Source organism: Podarcis muralis, chromosome 1 (assembly GCF_964188315.1).
Source record: "Podarcis muralis chromosome 1, rPodMur119.hap1.1, whole genome shotgun sequence".
Taxonomy (NCBI): domain Eukaryota; kingdom Metazoa; phylum Chordata; class Lepidosauria; order Squamata; family Lacertidae; genus Podarcis; species Podarcis muralis.
In genome coordinates, this window is record NC_135655.1 from 10,998,574 (window position 1) to 11,016,441 (window position 17,868).

At 45.4% G+C, this 17,868-nt stretch overlaps 1 protein-coding gene across 1 annotated transcript in view; it reads right to left on the reverse strand.

The window, feature by feature from the left end:
* Window positions 1-17,868, reverse strand: part of ESR2 (estrogen receptor 2) — a 66,005-nt gene that overhangs the window by 40,100 nt on the left and 8,037 nt on the right. Inside the window, exons 2-3 of the mRNA XM_028742879.2 lie at window positions 4,512-4,985; window positions 2,082-2,257 (exon numbers count right to left, since the gene is read on the reverse strand). Of these exons, the coding sequence (XP_028598712.2) occupies window positions 2,082-2,257; window positions 4,512-4,936 (601 nt within the window). The 5' untranslated portion in view covers window positions 4,937-4,985. The remainder of the gene's footprint in view (window positions 1-2,081; window positions 2,258-4,511; window positions 4,986-17,868) is intronic.

Genomic DNA, 17,868 nt, shown 5'->3' on the forward strand with positions numbered 1-17,868 from the left:
TTGAGTTGGATTTGTGGCGTAGCAGAGGGGTTGTTTTGTGCTCACTAGTGCAGCACTTTGGGGGTTTTTGGCCTGTTTCAGGAAGGGCAGAAATCTCACTCACTCCTCTGCCAGCTCTCCCAGCTCTGCTCCCAGCTAATACAAATATCTGCAGGCTAGTAATGTCTGTGGGTTATCAGCAAGGCTAGCTTTCAGGGAAAGAAAAGGCACATTCTGTTTCATTCTCCTCCATCTCTTGCAAATATATAAGCCTCAAGTGGGAAGCTGTCCTGGATCATAAAATTATTGCAAACATTTTGTGCTGAATTTCTATAAGCCTTCACAAAAGCTTTATGAAATTTTTCAGCTTAGATATTTCAGGGTGGAGGAGCTTGTTTGCTCTTTGACACAGATACTAAGAAAATTTAGTTTACTGTGACCTGAAAAATCAGTTTTGCAGGACTGCTGGGTGGTTTTTGATAAGCCTTCAGAGAGCAGATGTGAAGCCTGTGGTTGGCAGCGAAGGTTGTTTGCAGTCAAAGGTCCGCTGGAAGCAAGATTAAAATGTTGGGCCACCAAGTTTCTCAGCATATGTCACGGCCTTCAAAAGGTTATTTTGTCCTGTTCTATAAAGCAGAAGTGAACAGAACATATGACATGCGCATGTTTTGCTTTCCCTGAATAACATTAAGCTCCTGTAAAGAGACCTGCACTAAAACTGACCAGTTATTGGTGAGTAACCATTCAAAGAGAATGAGATTTTCTTCTGAGCAAACATGGATTTCAGGCTAATTCAAGAGCAGGAATGGGGCACAGGATGCAATCCTATGCACAGATTCCTCTGACAAGGCCCAAGCTCCAAGGTCGAGAGAAAATCAATGGATCACACCACTGGGAGGGTGGTCACTGAACTCTCTTTTCTTCAGACTCTTCAACCTGCAGCAGGCGCTTAATGATGCTGGACGACACTGCAGGGCTGTTGTAAACCACTCGGAGCCTGACCAGCAGCATTCAGTGTGAACTGGAGTTCAAAAGTCATTCTCTCTCCCAAGAAATTAATGTTTGTCCGTTGTGGGTGGTGTTCAGCTTTCCATCTCTCCCTCCCTCCAAACTGGGGACTATGGATCTTCCCCATTCCCACAAATGGTAAGAAAGTAGCTGGAGAGAGGGACATTTTTTAAAAAAAAAAAAAACTTTATTGGTTTAAAATCAACACAAACAACAAAAGCTTGAAAAAAGAAAAAAGAAAAAAGAAAAGAAAACGAAACAAAAGAAGCACAATACCTCTCTTACAAACAAAAAACAATAGAACAATCCATCACCAGAACAATCCATTCACAAGAATATTCCATCAGCTTCCGACTTCCTTGATATGGGTTCTTTGTTTTCTTAATTACTTGCCTCTATTTTCCAATAAGGGACGCGGGTGGCGCTGTGGGTAAAAGCCTCAGCGCCTAGGGCTTGCCGATCGAAAGGTCGGCGGTTCGAATCCCCGCGGCGGGGTGCGCTCCCGTTGCTCGGTCCCAGCGCCTGCCAACCTAGCAGTTCGAAAGCACCCCCGGGTGCAAGTAGATAAATAGGGACCGCTTACTGGCGGGAAGGTAAACGGCGTTTCCGTGCGCTGCGCTGGCTCGCCAGATGCAGCTTTGTCACGCTGGCCACGTGACCCGGAAGTGTCTCCGGACAGCGCTGGCCCCCGGCCTATAGAGTGAGATGGGCGCACAACCCTAGAGTCTGTCAAGACTGGCCCGTACGGGCAGGGGTACCTTTACCTTTACCTTATTTTCCAATAAACCTTATCCTTATTAAATCTTGTTTGTATTCTTTATACCTTAATCAGTTCCGAGAGTTATTCGAACCCTTCTAAGGTTTTTATATGAGGACACTGTTCTTTTAAAAATATTGTCTATAAATTCCCCATTCCCTCTTGAACTTTTGGGTTGAACAATCTCCGATCTTTTCCGTCATAATTGCAAGTTCCATGTATTCAAGCATTTTTATCTGCGGGGCAATTCTTATCTGTGAAAGCAGTAACACACTCACACGCTTTTGCAGAAACATTTGCATCCCCGAAGAATTTCCTTTGCCGGGAAAGCCCTTACCTTGAATGCTTCTTTTGAAGAACGCTTTGCAGCCCTCGCATGACCAAACGCCATAGTGATATCCTGAGGCATAATCGCTGCACACGGCACAGAAATGGGCATCCCTTTTCGAGACGGGGCTGTTTGTGGAGGGGCTGGTACAGTCGTTGCTGTTGGCTTTTCTTTTCAGCGTTTCTCTGGGGGAAGAGGAGAAGAGCCGTTAGGAAACAGTGAAGTGGCATGTACATCTTTACCTCGTAACTTTTTGTGGCAGTCTTCAAAACTACTGGGTGATTTTGTTTTTTCTACCTCAAAACCTCTGGCAGTTTTTTGTTTTGTGCCTCCATAAATCTGGCTGCCTTTACAATGCTGCAGGAAGGACCCCTTGTATAGGGAAGTTTTTTAACGTTTAATGTTTTGTTACATTTTTGTATATGCTGGAAGCTGCCCAGAGTCATTGTTCCTAAATATTATATTAAATTAGCACACACTAAAAATATGTTTGAAGTCCATAGCCTATATATTCCCACCGTTTTCTCCTTATTCCAAGGCCCTAGTCTAGGGGTCAGCAAACTTTTTCAGCGGGGGGCCGGTCCACTGTCCCTCAGACCTTGTGGGGGGCCGGACTATTTTTTTGGGGGGGGATGAATGAATTCCTATGCCCCACAAATAACCCAGAGATGCATTTTAAATAAAAGGACACATTCTACTCATGTAAAAAACATGCTGATTCCTGGACCATCCGTGGGCCGGTTTTAGAAGGTGATTGGGCCAGATGTGGCCCCTGGGCCTTAGTTTGCCTATGCATGCCCTAGTCACTTCCCTTTCTGCTTACCTGAGGGTGTGTAAAAGTAATGATTTTTTTTTACTTCAGCTGAGCCAGACTGACAGTTTTCAATGAAAAACTTTTACGTTTGATTTTTGTGTTGGGGAGGGGAAGGGAGAAGAGCGGGGGGCTTGCTAACATTTCTTCAATAGCTTAGGGTTGCTATACATCCTGATTTTCCCGGACATTACTGGGATTTCAAAGGCGGAATTGACATCTGGGGTGAATTTCCGAAAGGCGGCGCTTTGTCTTGGACGTTAGTCAAGCCAATCGAAAAATCACAGGGGTTGTTTTTCTTTTGGTGTTTTTGTGAAAAAATAAAATTGGAGGGGTTATGCTGGAAGCTCAACAACTTTCAGGGCGTCCTGGTTTTTACTTTTTGAAATATGGCAACCCTACAATAGCTGGTGTTGCTCAACAAATCCAAAGAGATGGGCCTGTGTGAAAGAATCTCCTCCACTGGAATGAATGAGGGAGATCTGCAAGCATAGATGCTCCACGCATGTTTCACTGCACGTGTGGGGCTCTGAATTGTGTCAACTGCCTCAGGGCTTCAAAGAGGTTCCCTTCTAACTCAAGCAAAGTTTGGCACATCGTATTTAAAAACAAAATCCTTTCATTAAAATAATAATAATAATGGCCTATGCTCATTTAATCAAGGGAAGGGGGAGGGATTAGTTCTGTGGAGTTCATACTCTTCCCATCTTTGAACTTTCATTTAAGTTATAATTCAGGATTGCTCAATACCACAATCATTGTTTCCATGGCAATAAATTAATGGCATGAACACACCATTAAGACACCGCCACAAAAAAACGAACGGGAGGAGAAGCGCAACTGCAAAAGAGGGGGTGTCTGCAAAGGCAGATCATTCTGAAGACAAGAAATGCCTCTTTAAAACCAATTCTCAGAAAAGAAGGGAGGAAGGAGTTCGGCCAAAATCTCTGCTCCAATAAGCCATTCTCTTGTCACGAGCCCCACTTGACATGATAGCAAGAAAGCCACATATAACGTATATACCCTTTTGTTTGTTGTTACTGTTTTTGGGAGAGAGAAAGCAAACAAACAGTGGTTTACAAAAAGAATAAAATAATGGAATTACCAGAAAATGAAACAGTTAAAAACAACTGTGTAAAATATTCAAATATGAATAATTATCTGGGTAGACTTGCCTAAAGAAAAACATTTTTGGCAGGCTCCAAAAAGAGTACCGTGAAAAATACCTGTCTGGTGTCAATCAGCAGGGAGTTCCAAAGAAGAAGAAGAAGAAGAGTTTGGATTTGATATCCCGCCTTTCACTCCCCTTAAGGAGTCTCAAAGCGGCCAACATTCTCCTTTCCCTTCCTCCCCCACAACAAACACTCTGTGAGGTGAGTGGGGCTGAGAGACTTCAGAGAAGTGTGACTAGCCCAAGGTCACCCAGCAGCTGCAGGTAGAGGAGCGGGGAATCGAACCCGGTTTCCCAGATTACGAGTCTACCACTCCTAACCACTACACCACACTGGCTGCTTGTAGTTGTTCCCACTGTAGCTGTTCACACTACAGCAATCTCCCCCCAAAGCCTATGCTTTGGAGAAACAACACTGTTGGAACTGATGAAAAACAGATAGATAAGCATTTGTTACCTGTGCATAGGAAGAGCGTGATCCCCGGGTCTTGCTTCGCACCACGGGCTTTTTGGTTGCTCTGCAAATAAAACGGACGACTGGCAGTGTAAAGTCAAAGGAGAGATGTGGTCAGAACCAGACCATAACATGCTCGGGCTGGCCGACTGTCTGAGAGAGGCACTTTCCGAGTCGCCGAAAGTGCTTGGAATGCTGTAGTTCATCATAGCGGGGGTGTAGAATGTCATGGCCGGATACTCATGCCTGCTTTCCATATAAGAGGATGGGATGTAAATTGGGCTGTGCTCAACGCTCAAAGCAGACTGGCTGCAGCTGAAAGGGACAGGAGAGACCAGCTCGGAGAGGGAGCTTTTCACTTCTGCTTTGGTACATACGAGATCTTGGATTGGTGGCAACTCCTTGTGAGATGATGCACAGAGGGACATGCTGGAGCCAAGTGCCTCCTCTTCAAGCAGTCATCCTCAAATATTCAATCTGGAAAACAGAAACGTTAAGAATTATATTTATTTGGTCTTCTCTCTGGCTGCATGGCTCTGGTGCTGAAACAGGTGGAAAGGAGGGCAACCTCCATTGCGCAAGCAGAAGTCCTTGCATGAACTTCTGCTGATGGAACTCATTGGTTGAATCCTGTCCAAGATGTCTACAGAGACACATGACCTGATCATGTGTGATAACAACAGATTATTCCACTTTCCTTGGATGGATTCGCCACTATCTAGATCAGGGATGGGGAACCTGTCACCCTTCAGATGTTTTTGCTTGACCATTAGCCATGTTGACTGGGGATGGTGGGAGTTTGAGTTCAATGACAACTTGGAGGGTTACAGACTCCCTATCTTGTGCTCTGAACCTTGAGTTGTTCTCTGCTTGCTTGATTTATTTTTAAAACTTAATTGCTGGGGGATATAACATCACAAAATGTCTTTAAGCCTGCGGATATCTTTGGCTGTTTATCTTCTTCCTACATGTATTTTCCATTAATTTCTAGGGGAAAGACCAAAACAGCGCATTCAATTGACCCACAACAAACACACAGGGCTAAATTTAGACTTTGTTCTCTTTGACCCAATGAAAGCACTCACAATGCTCTCATAATAACTTTGACCCTCACTGCTAGAGGAATTGCTTTGCAGGCACAGAATCTCAAAAACATTGATTACAGAAAAATTAGTCATCGCAGTCCTTAAGCCAGAGGAAGAACCAGAGCTTTGTTGTACAAGAGGACCCGGCAACCTTTACTATTATGATTCTTGGTCCACAGATAGACTAGAATATTGAGGAACAACTTGAAACGACATTATGCACAAGAACATCTAAGATAAATTTAGAATAACAGATTTTTATAGAGTTGGAAGGGAATCCAGGCATAGCTGTCAAGTGTCCCTTATTTGAAGGGACAGCCCCTTATTCCAGTGCCATGTCCCACTGCTGTCCCTTATTGATGGATGTCCCTTAAATGATGTCCCTTAAATTTCAAAGGAAGCAACTCCTCTCCCTCCCTCACTGCCAGCCAGGGAGGAGGGAGGCTCCAACTGTGTTGCTTGCCTGTGTTGCTCACCCAATAAGAAGTCTGTGTGGTTAGTTAATGCAAGCTGAGGGGGGGGGGTTGAATTCTGGTCGCCATTTTGTTGCAAGTGCTGCTGCAAACTTTGCAGTGCAAAGCCAGGCCGGGGAGCCATCTTAAGTTGAGGCTGCATAGGCCTTGTGGTGCATGTGATTCAGATTCTATTCAGTTGAACCTCTGGTTACAAAGTTGGTTGGACAGTGTTCTCAAAGCTACCAGCATGAGTTTCACCAGATTGCAGGAGGACAGGAAGACTGGAGTGCCTGGAACAGGTGAGGCTGCAGGTCCCTTATTTTGGCTGCTGGCCCCTTATTTTCAAGGCTGCTGGTCCCTTTCAAATCTGTAAGTTGACAGCTATGAATCCAGGAGTCATTTAGTCCAACCCCCTGCAATGCAAGAATCACAGCTAAAGCATGCATGACATGTAAACATCCAACCTCCGCTTAAAAACCTCCAAGGGAGGAGAGTCCACCACCTCCCAAGGGAGTCTGCTCCACTGCCAAACACCTCTCTCTGTCAGAATGTTCTTCCTAACGTTTAGTCAGAATCCCCATTCTTGAAATTTTAATCCATTGTTTTGTGTTCTGCCATCTAGAGCATCATATTGTAGGGGGAATTTTGGGAAATCGGCAAAATGTCTGGGCTTTTGAAACTTGCCCCCCCCCCCAAAGCAAACTTTTCTAAAAGCAACTTGCTTTTACCAAAAAAAAAAAAAAAAGCTCTACAACTTTGTGTCCTGATTTTTACTTCTTGAAATAATGTGACCCTATTGTATTACCTAGGACGTGGGTGGCGCTGTGGGTTAAACCACAGAGCCTAGGACTTACCGATCAGAAGGTCTGCGGTTCGAATCCCCGCGACGGGGTGAGCTCCCATTGCTCGGTCCCTGCTCCTGCCAACCTAGCAGTTCGAAAGCCCATCAAAGTGCAAGTAGATAAATAGGTACCGCTCCGGCGGGAAGGTAAACGGCGTTTCCGTGTGCTGCTCTGGTCCACCAGAAGCAGCTTCGTCATGCTGGCCACATGACCCGGAAGCTGTCTGCGGACAAGTGCCGGCTCCCAGCCTCTTGACCGAGATGAGCACGCAACCCCAGAGTCGGTCACGACTGGACCTTACGGTCAGGGGTACCTTTACCTTTACCTTTATTGTATTACCTCTGGCTATATTACCACCTCTAAATCTTCTCTTCCCCTGGCTGAACATACCCAACTCCATCAACAATCCCTGAGTCTTTAGGACCTGCCTGGACCAAATGACTTTAAGACAAATCCTTAGATTACCAGTTTCTGAATTCTAAGGAAATACAGTGGTACCTCGGGTTAAGTACTTAATTCATTCCAGAGGTCCGTTCTTAACCTGAAACTGTTCTTAACCTGAAGCACCACTTTAGCTAATGGGGCCTCCTGCTGCTGCCAGAGCACAATTTCTGTTCTCATCCTGAAGCAAAGTTCTTGACCTGAAGCACTATTTCTGGGTTAGCGGAGTCTGTAACCTGAAGCGTATGTAACCTGAAGCGTATGTAACCTGAAGCATATGTAACCCGAGGTACCACTGTATCTCTGCTGCTCTAGAGGGGTGGACTCAAACCAGCAGGTGGAAATATCAGGTGAGCAGATTTTGGCAAAACATTAGGATAAACTTTATGATGGTAAGATGCATTTTAGCTTAATCTAAGCACTCATCTGCCAGAGATGGCAAGGTTGCATTCCCCCCTGTAGATCCTGCACGGAGAATTTTGTTCCGATTTTGAAGAATGTACCATTGTCAAAGGCACAAGCAGTCCCTGAAAACACAAGGTTGTGTACTGAGGCTCTGCCTCAACCATCTTGCAAGGCTGACAGCAATGCGACTACTCAGATTCTCACCTGCTCCTGTCAACTTATTTGGGAGCCTCTGAGATTTAGAGTGGTGGTTCATCATCTGAACTACCAAACATTTCACCAGTGCTGATTTATTAAAGCAACCACGGGGTGGGGGTTTCAGAATAACATTTCCCCATTTTTAAAAGGCCATAGATTAATGGCTGAAGGCCAGGGTAAAGAGAAAGGTTTTCGCCCGCCACCTAACGATGTGTAATGATGGTACCAGGTGCTTGCTGTTGTTTAGTCGTTTAGTCGTGTCCGACTCTTCGTGACCCCATGGACCAGAGCACGCCAGGCCCTCCTGTCTTCCACTGCCTCCCGCAGTTTGGTCAGACTCATGTTTGTAGCTTCGAGAACACTGTCCAACCATCTCGTCCTCTGTCGTCCCCTTCTCCTTGTGCCCTCCATCTTTCCCAACATCAGGGTCTTTCCCAGGGAGTCTTCTCTTCTCATGAGGTGGCCAAAGTATTGGAGCCTCAGCTTCACGATCTGTCCTTCCAGTGAGCACTCAGGGCTGATTTCCTTAAGAATGGATGTGTTTGATCTTGCTACCTGCAGGTATTCTAAACATTTGCATTGAATAATAATACAAATTATTCTGAACACCTTTTCAGCCCGCCAAAAGGTTTGACCTGATACATGTAACTAATTTATATTTGCAGCCCTCAGCACAATTAAAGGAGTGTGTATGCGTGTGTATTTAAAAGAAGAAGAGGAATATTTCCAATCATCATTAGAAATAACTTGTCCTTAGGAAACACAATTCTTAAAAGCAGGCGTTTGTAGAAGGTAGTGTGAACTATAAATATATTTACTACTGTTATTCAGTGAGTCACGAAGAGTAGGACACGACTAAACAACAACAACAACAAAATTCAGTGAGTACCTTTCTGCTTTCACAAATCAAAAACAACCGAAGTACAGCTTGGATGTTTGAAGTTATAAAAATGACCCCACCACCAATATGTCCAGATTTAGTCTTCTAGCTGCTTTTGCTGAGCTGCTCTGTCTTCGAACGATCTTTATTTTGTTCCCGCTCCCACTGAACAGTTTGCCAATTATTTCTCCAATCAAGTACAACGACTGATTCAGATGCCACGGTCAAATAGGTACACAGATAAAAGATTAAACTAACCAAGCCGAAGGAGAAATGCACGAACAAACAAACAGTAAATTGATGGTTGAGGGGAAATCCTGGAGAAAAGATCTATTAAGGCTTTTCATATTGGTAGCGATATGTTGCCCAGTTTCGAAACAAAACAAAAACACAAGGGAACAGAAAATGTGTTTCTTATTAGGAGACTGGTGAAAGCAGGGCCGGGCCAAGATATTTTGGCGCCTGAGGCAAACGGCAAAATGGCGTCCCTCGCCACCAGGGAAGAAGGTGTTATGTACTGAAGTTCTCACCCTGGGCCAGCAGGGAGATACTGTAGATAGTTATGCAAATAAGGGATCGAAAGTGACGTTCAGTGATTGGATACTTTTAGAAAATTGTTACAGTTACGTTGTACTGGAGCTCTATATAAGCAGGCTGACTGAACCCTTCAGTTCAGTTCTGTCCTGGCCTGTGAATAAACAAGAGCTGTTTGAAGAATCGCTGTGTCGTCTGATATGTTCACCCACCACTTAACAGAAGGGGTGTGTGAAGATCTACATCAGGAACAAGGAGGGAATAAAGATATACACCAGGAACCAGGGTGGGAGGAGATTAGCGGTACCTATTTGCCAAGAGACTGATGTAGAGGAAGCATTGGGGAGTGCAACCGAGGAGACGCCATATCCGGCCTTCAAGGAATGTGCCGTCCCAGCAACACGTGATACATTCCTTGGAGGCATTGCCAGATTTACGTATAAGCTAAACAAGATATAGCTTAGAGCCCCACTCTCTTGGGGGCCCCAAAAATTTTTAAAGGGGAAAAACTGGATGTACATTTCCAAAATATAAGATAAAAAAAACAACTAAAATAAAACCTACATACAGCAACCGTGTTTCGTGTTGTGTAGGCTCCTATTTATTATGCGCAAATGGCTTTAGATACCTATTAGGTCCATAAATTACCATATAGCATATATTCAACACAAAAAACAGCAACAATTTGTTGTTGACAAAGGACAGCTGAACCCCATTACCTTCGGTAGCTTAGGGCCTCATCAAACCTAAATCCAGCCCTGCTTGGAGGCTGCATCTTCTGCCCCTGTGGATCCTGCCGCCTGAGGCAGGTTCCTCCCCTTGCCACCTGAGTGGGCCAGCCCTGGATCAAAGACTTTAAAACTACAATGGTACTGCGGGTTAAGAAGTTAATTCGTTCCGGAGGTCTGTTCTTAACCTGAAACTGTTCTTAACCTTGAGGTACCACTTTAGCTAATGGGGCATAGCTGTCAAGTGTCCCTTATTTGAAGGGACAGTCCCTTATTCCAGCGCCATGTCCCGCTGCTGTCCCTTATTGATGGATGTCCCTTAAATGATGCCCCTTAAATTTCAAAGGAAGCAGCTCCTCTCCCTCCCTCCCTGCCGGCCAGGGAGGAGGGAGGCTCCAACTGTGTTGCTTGCCTGTGTTGCTCACCCAATAAGAAGTCTAAGAACGACTGGGGGGTGGAGCTTGCATGCCTTGTGTGTGGCTAGTTAATGCAAGCTGAGGGGTTTTTTGAATGCTGGACACCATTTTGTTGCACGTGCTGCTGCAAACTTTGCAGTGCAAAGCCAGGCCGGGGAGCCATCTTAAGTTGAGGCTGCATAGGCCTTGTGGTGCATGTGATTCAGATTCTAGTCAGTTGAACCTCTGGTTACAAAGTTGGTTGGACAGTGTTCTCGAAGCTACCAGCATGAGTTTGACCAGACTGCAGGAGGACAGGAAGACTGGAGTGCCTGGAACAGGTGAGGCTGCAGGTCCCTTATTTTGGCTGCTGGTCCCTTATTTTCAAGGCTGCTGGCCCCTCATTTTCAAGGCTGCAGGTCCCTTATTTTGGCTGCTGGCCCCTTATTTTCAAGGCTGCTGGTCCCTTATTTTCAAATCTGTAAGTTGACAGCTATGTAATGGGGCCTTCCGCTGCTGCCGCCACGCGATTTCTGTTCTCATCCTGAGGTAAAGTTTTTAACCCGAGGTCCTATTTCTGGGTTAGTGGAGTCTGTAACCTGAAGCGTCTGTAACCCGAGGTACCACTGTATGCAGATTCTGCCCCCCACTCAATATGTGAAGGCTTCAAAAGTCTAAAGGAATCAGATAAAACACCCCTTTCAGACTTCGCACATGCACCTGGCTATCCACTGTAAGGAAGGGGTACTGGACTAGATGGACCGTTAGCTTTGATCCAGGTGGATTCTCCTTCTGTTATGCCCAAACTATCAATGATAAATGGTTATTTATTTGAAATGCTACAATGGGGCAATATTTAGCTTCCGAAATGGGAAATGATGCTGGGTCCTATGTAGGCCTGAGATCCAGCATAATTTCCCTTTACAGAAACTATTTATTTATTTATTTACTTTAAAGCTTTTATAGTGGCAATATTTCAGCAACAGCTTGTGCAGGCGCTCCATACATGAAGATAGTTGCTTACTTTTACCACTGTACATCTTCAGATTATAGCTGCTCAGAAAGCAGCTGCAGAAAGCCTTGAGAAAGTAAGCAAACTGCAACAGCACTGAAGGGAGAAATGAGCTCTTTTTCTTCTTAACTCTCCTTTAATCATAGCAATCATAGGTGCTAGAGCCTTGTAACAACATCTATTCAAGGAAACCTCTGATTGTTGCATTGAAATCCATTCAACAAATACCTAGCGAAGCCAAGATAATTTCAGCATGCAAATTTGTGAAGCCTCAATTAGCGTTAATAAACCAAAGAGCAAACACAGAATATGCTGTGCAGTCTGCAGCTCTGAGACTGCAGGAGGACTGTCTGGAGAGAGAGAAATAAAGAGAAAGAGAGCAAGAGAGATCACTCCTGGTCAGTCTAGCTCAGATCTATATAGCAGTCCCTCCAAGCTTCTCTATTTTCTAGGGACGGCCCTGAGAAAAGCCATCCCAGCTTCTGATTTGATCCAGAAATGTCCCACTTTTCCTTAGGATGTCCCTATTTTCATTGGAAAAATGTTGGAGGGTATGGAGTTATCCGACCCCCGAGCCATCTGAAGGCAATCCTGTATAGGGAAGCAGGTTTTTTTTAATGTTTAATGTTTTTCTTATATTTTTATGTATGCTGGAAGCTGCCCAGAGTGGCTGGGGCAACCCAGTAAGAGGTGTGGGGTTTAAATAGTAAAATTATCTTTATGTAATGGGATGTCCCTATTTTCAACAGAGAAATGTTACAGGGTATGACATAATACGCAGAATAAGGTCATATCATTCATGTGGGGAGATGCCATATTTTTTGATGTCTCCCATACAAAAAGCAAAAAAAACCAGGATGTAATAACTTGCACATCCAAAATAGAGGCTTTGTTTATCTCTCTTCCTGTTCTGCTACTTTGCTATACACAGGGAGTCTTTATAACTTTATAATACACAAACCCAGTACTTTTTTTCTAAAAATAATAATAATGTTTAGGGGTACTGTCGTTTTGACTCAAGAAAATCACAATTTTATAGTTCAAATCCGGAAAAATAAATGCAGTGGTACCTTGGGTTAAGTACTTAATTCGTTCCAGAGGCCCGTCCTTAACCTGAAACTGTTCTTAACCTGAAGCACCACTTTAGCTAATGGGGCCTCCTGCTGCCGCCGCGCCGCCGGAGCACAATTTCTGTTCTCATCCTGAAGCAAAGTTCTTAACCTGAAGCACTATTTCTGGGTTAGCGGAGTCAGTAACCTGAAGCGTATGTAACATGAAGTGTATGTAACCTGAGGTACCACTTTATAGTACAGTGGTACCTCTACTTACGCGCACCTCTGGTTACATATCCTTCAGGATACGCATGCGGCAAACCCGGAAGTATTTTTCCGGGTTTCGCCGTGCGCATGTGCAGCAGTGCTCTACTGTGCCGCGCACATGCGCAGAACAGGTTGGGGAAACCTTGGGATACAACCGGAGCTCTGGAACAGATCCCGTCCGCAACCAGAGGTACCACTGTAAATGGACAAAGATTCATCAAATGTTTAGGGGTATGTGTACCCCTGTGTCCCCCCCCCCCCAGAAAAAAGCACAGCACAAACCTATAGAAACATGGACACAGACACATACCACCTCCAGGCTGCAGTGGCACAATCCTGTACCCAGACAGTGAGACTGCCTGCACCCCAAGATCATCATCGGAGGCCTTCCTCCATGCACCTGCTCCTAGAGAAATCTAGAGGGTGGATTTTCGGAGAATGGGCCTTTTCAGAGGTAGCCCTATTAGGGCTGCCATATGTCCAGAATTTCTCAGACATAACCAGGATTTGGCCTTCACGGGGTCTCTGCCATGGGAGCATATTCACCCAGTGCTTTTCCAGCTGCACTGGCTCCCGGTGGAGTCCAAGGTCAGATTTAAGGTGCTGGTTTTGACCTTTAAAGCCCTTCACGGCCTAGGACCCTCGTACCTACGGGACCGCCTCTCCTGGTGTGCCCCGAGGAGGAAATTAAGGTCCATAAATAGGAACATCCTAGAGGTCCCTAGACAGCATCTTAAAAAGCAGAGACATCACCTTGCCAACAAAGGTCCGTAGAGTTAAAGCTATGGTTTTCCCAGTAGTGATGTATGGAAATGAGAGCTGGACCATAAAGAAGGCTGATGGTCGAAGAATTGATGCTTTTGAATTATGGTGCTGGAGGAGACTCTTGAGTCTTTTACTACAAGAAGATCAAACCTATCCATTCTTAAGGAATCAGCCCTGAGTGCTCACCGGAAGGACAGATCCTGAAGCTGAGGCTCCAGTACTTTGGCCACCTCATGAGAAGAGAAGGCTCCCTGGAAAAGACCCTGATGTTGGGAAAGATGGAGGGCACAAGGAGAAAGGACGACAGAGGACGAGATGGTTGGATAGTGTTCTCGAAGCTACCAGCATGAGTTTGACCAAACTGCGGGAGGCAGTGGAAGACAGGAGTGCTTGGCGTGCTCTGGTCCATGGGGTCTCAAAGAGTTGGACATGACTAAACGACTAATCAACAACAAAAGCAAGAAAGCCACCTTCCTGGAAAGATCGCCAGCCTCGTTCTTGAAGGCAAAGCAATACATCTCAGCTCTCAAAGAACTAGAGCAATCTCCTAGGTTTTGTTGTTGTTGCAAGGAGCAGAACTCGGTCTGCTCCATCTCTTCCTGATTCAAAAGCCCTTGATACAAGAACAAAAATCTATCTGTATGTCCACCACAGACAGTGAGCACACCAACCCAAAACCCACATGCAATAATCCAAGAATCCAAACCGTGGCACAAAGCAATACAACATCACTTCGCATGATACACTCACTGTTATATTTTTACCAGCCTCCTCCCCCCCCCCCCCCGGTTGCTTAATATACTGACATTGCTTAATTACAGTAGATGGTAAATTTTCAAGGTCTAGTCTGTTAAACTGATTAAAAAAAGAATATGCAGGTAAAAAATTCAAAACTTGGCCCGTGTTGCAGAGAAATTGGTTTTAGACATTGGCCCCCTGGCTTTATGCAAACACCGATGGTCACTGCGACCTGCACTGTGTGCTTATTTGAACCACACCCAACAGTTTTCTGCGCAAGTATATCCTTATCGTATATTTGATGTCCAAATTTTGGGCTTCAATTCCTTCCAAAGAGACAAATCTATTAAATCAAGCCTGTGAGTCATATTTGCACAACTTTAAACCCGAGAGTTGTGTCAATATAAAGGAATCCATGCGCAACATTACCAGTTTTATTGGCTTTTTTGTGGGGACGGTGTTACCTGCTTAAGAACAAATTTAGCCATTCGTTTCAGAAAAGCACATCTTTATGCAGGGGTTTATTTCAATCGGTTGTGATATTGGCCTTTCTCAGGAGCTGCAGTAATGTCCCATAGATGCTGGGTAGCCGGGAAATCTTCAAAGCTTAGGAGGTTTCAAGGCCGGCAGTCTCAGCATGAGACCTTGCCAACAGAAGATATCAGCCACGATAAGCCGCTTCTAAGCATCAGGAGACAAAATATTTCCTGCTACTGATATTTGCTCCCACAGTCTCCTTTAATCAGAAATGCTTTATAATTTCTTCTCCTTTCCCCTCTCCCCCCCCCCACTCATCTCTTATATTCCAAGGTGGGGGGGGGGGGAGAGACCCACAATCCACAATATTTTTATTAGGACCAACTGCAACGTCAGAGAACAGAGGGGAAGCTTCCCAGAACTCTTAATCAGGCTGGATTTTAAGCAAAGTTAGGATGGTGCTGGCGGGGGGAGCAAAACTTTTTTGATGCTGAAGCCACAAAGTGGCTAGACTTTTAGGAGTGCTCCACTATGGAAGATAAATTACAATACTATTTCTGACTCCTTTTTTTAAAGATGGGTCATAGGAGGAGATATCCGACTTAGACTGGCTGGAAGGCACATAGAATCATAGAATTGTTAGAGCTGGAAGGGACCTCAAGGGTCATCTAGTCCAACCCCCTGCAAGGCAGGAATCTTTTGCCCAATGCGAAATTCGAACTCATGACCCTGAGATTAAGAGTCTCATGCTCTACCGACTGAGCTATCCCAGGACAATGCAGCAAGCTTGGTGAAGCTCAGATGATCTCAACCTGTTGAGTGCCTGGATGGAAGACTAGCTGTAAATCCTATGAACCTTCATTATATTTAGATCATTGTAAACTGCCTTGGGTGGGACGCGGGTGGCGCTGTGGTCTAAACCACAGAGCCCAGAAGGTTGGCGGTTCAAATCCCCGCGACGGGTTGAGTTCCCGTTGCTCGGTCCCTGCTCCTCCCAACCTTTTGAACTGTCAAAAGCACGTCAAAGTGCAAGTAGATAAATAGGCACTGCTCCAGCGGGAAGGTAAACGGCGTTTCCGTGCGCTGCTCTGGTTCGCCAGAAGCAGCTTAGTCATGCTAGCCACATGACCCGGAAGCTGTACGCCAGCTCCCTCGACCTATAGAGTGAGGTGAGCGCACAACCCTAGAGTCGTCCGCGACTAGGCCTAATGGTCAGGGGTACCTTCACCTTTAAGCTGCCTTGAGCTGGCTTTTGCCTAGAAAGGCGGGGTGCAAATCTTTAGAATAAACATTCAAGCAGTGCCTTAAACCCCCTGGATGTAAATGAGGATGGGGTAGAATTGGATTCAGTTCATATATAAAGGTGAACCTACCTAATCCACATTTTCCAATGCAGTAAATGAATCGAAACATCTTCCAAACTTCTCATCTCCCTGAATTTTGCAATGCAGTTCTCTAGGCAGGTCATGTGCAAAAAAATGGAAATTGACTTAGATATAAATCCAGAAAAATAACCATGTTTCAGCAGTGGACTGGGAACAGTCTGAGCTACCTGAATGCTCCAGTAGTTCTCATGTAAAGGTAAAGGGACCCCTGACCATTAGGTCCAGTCGTGGACGACTCTGGGGTTGCGGCGCTCATCTCGCTTTATTGGCCGAGGGAGCCAGCGTACAGCTTCCGGGTCATGTGGCCAGCATGACTAAGCCGCTTCTGGCGAACCAGAGCAGCGCACGGAAACGCCGTTTACCTTCCCGCCAGAGCGGTACCTATTTATCTACTTGCACTTTGATGTGCTTTCGAACTGCTAGGTTGGCAGGAGCAGGGACCGAGCAATGGGAGCTCACCCCGTCGCGGGGATTCGAACCGCAGACCTTCTGATCGGCAAGTCCTAGGCTCTGTGGTTTAACCCACAGCGCCACCCGCATCCCAAGTTCCCATGTATTCCTTGTTTAATACAGGGATTTGGAATTCGTGGCCCTCCAAATGTTGTTGGACTATAACTCCCATCCTCCTTGACCATTGGCCATACTGGTAGGGAGTTGATGGGAGTTGAAGTCCAGCAACATCTGAAGGACTATGTATTACATGGGGTTCTTGTTGATGTTAGCCATCCCTTCAATTTAAAAAACACCAGGTGTGCCTTTTCTTTTGAAATCTAAGTGACTTCACATTCCCTAGCCAACAACAACTATGGCTTAAGGTTGGCTAGCAATAAGGAGCAACAAGCCATGGCCTGTTTCAGCCATAACAGGAAACCATAGTTTTCTGGTTTGTTTATTCCACTTCCTCTGGGGAAGGAGCAGTGAGAGAATGATCAGGCAGCCCATACCAGCATACCTGTCTTTCACAATATATCACAATAAGCTAGAAAGTCTGGCTTCTACCATTATGTGCATATGGGGCCAAAGTGCCTGCTATTTTTATATTTGGTCTTTCTTCTTGCAACTAGGTGGAGTCCAGACTGCCACTATGTACAGGTGGGATTCAATGGCATGCCAGCAGGGTCAGGTGGTGCAATTGAAGTTGATTTTGAAGCTCTAGTGCTTCCTCGGAAAACCTGCCTATTTATGAGCACAATTCAAAGTGTTGGTGCTGACCTTTAAAGGCCTAAACGGCCTCGGTCCAGTATACCTGAAGGAGCGTCTCCACCCCCATCGTTCTGCCCAGACACTGAGGTCCAGCACCGAGGGCCTTCTGGTGCTTCCCTCGCTGCGAGAAGTCATGTTACAGGGAACCAGGCAGAGGGCCTTCTCGGTAGTGGCACCCGCCCTGTGGAACGCCCTCCCGTCAGATGTCAAAGAGATAAACAACTACCTAACATTCCGAAGACATCTGAAGGCAGCCCTGTTCAGGGAAGTTTTTAATGTGTGACATTTTAGTGTTTTTTTGGTCTTTGTTGGAAGCCGCCCAGAGTGGCTGGGGAAACCCAGCCAGATGGGCGGGGTACAAATAATAAATTATTATTATTATTATTATTATTATTAGGAATCATAGAATCGTAGAATTGTAGAGTTGGAAGGGACCCTGAGGGTCATCTAGTCCAACCCCCTGCAATGCAGGAATCTCAGCTTAAAGCATCCATGACA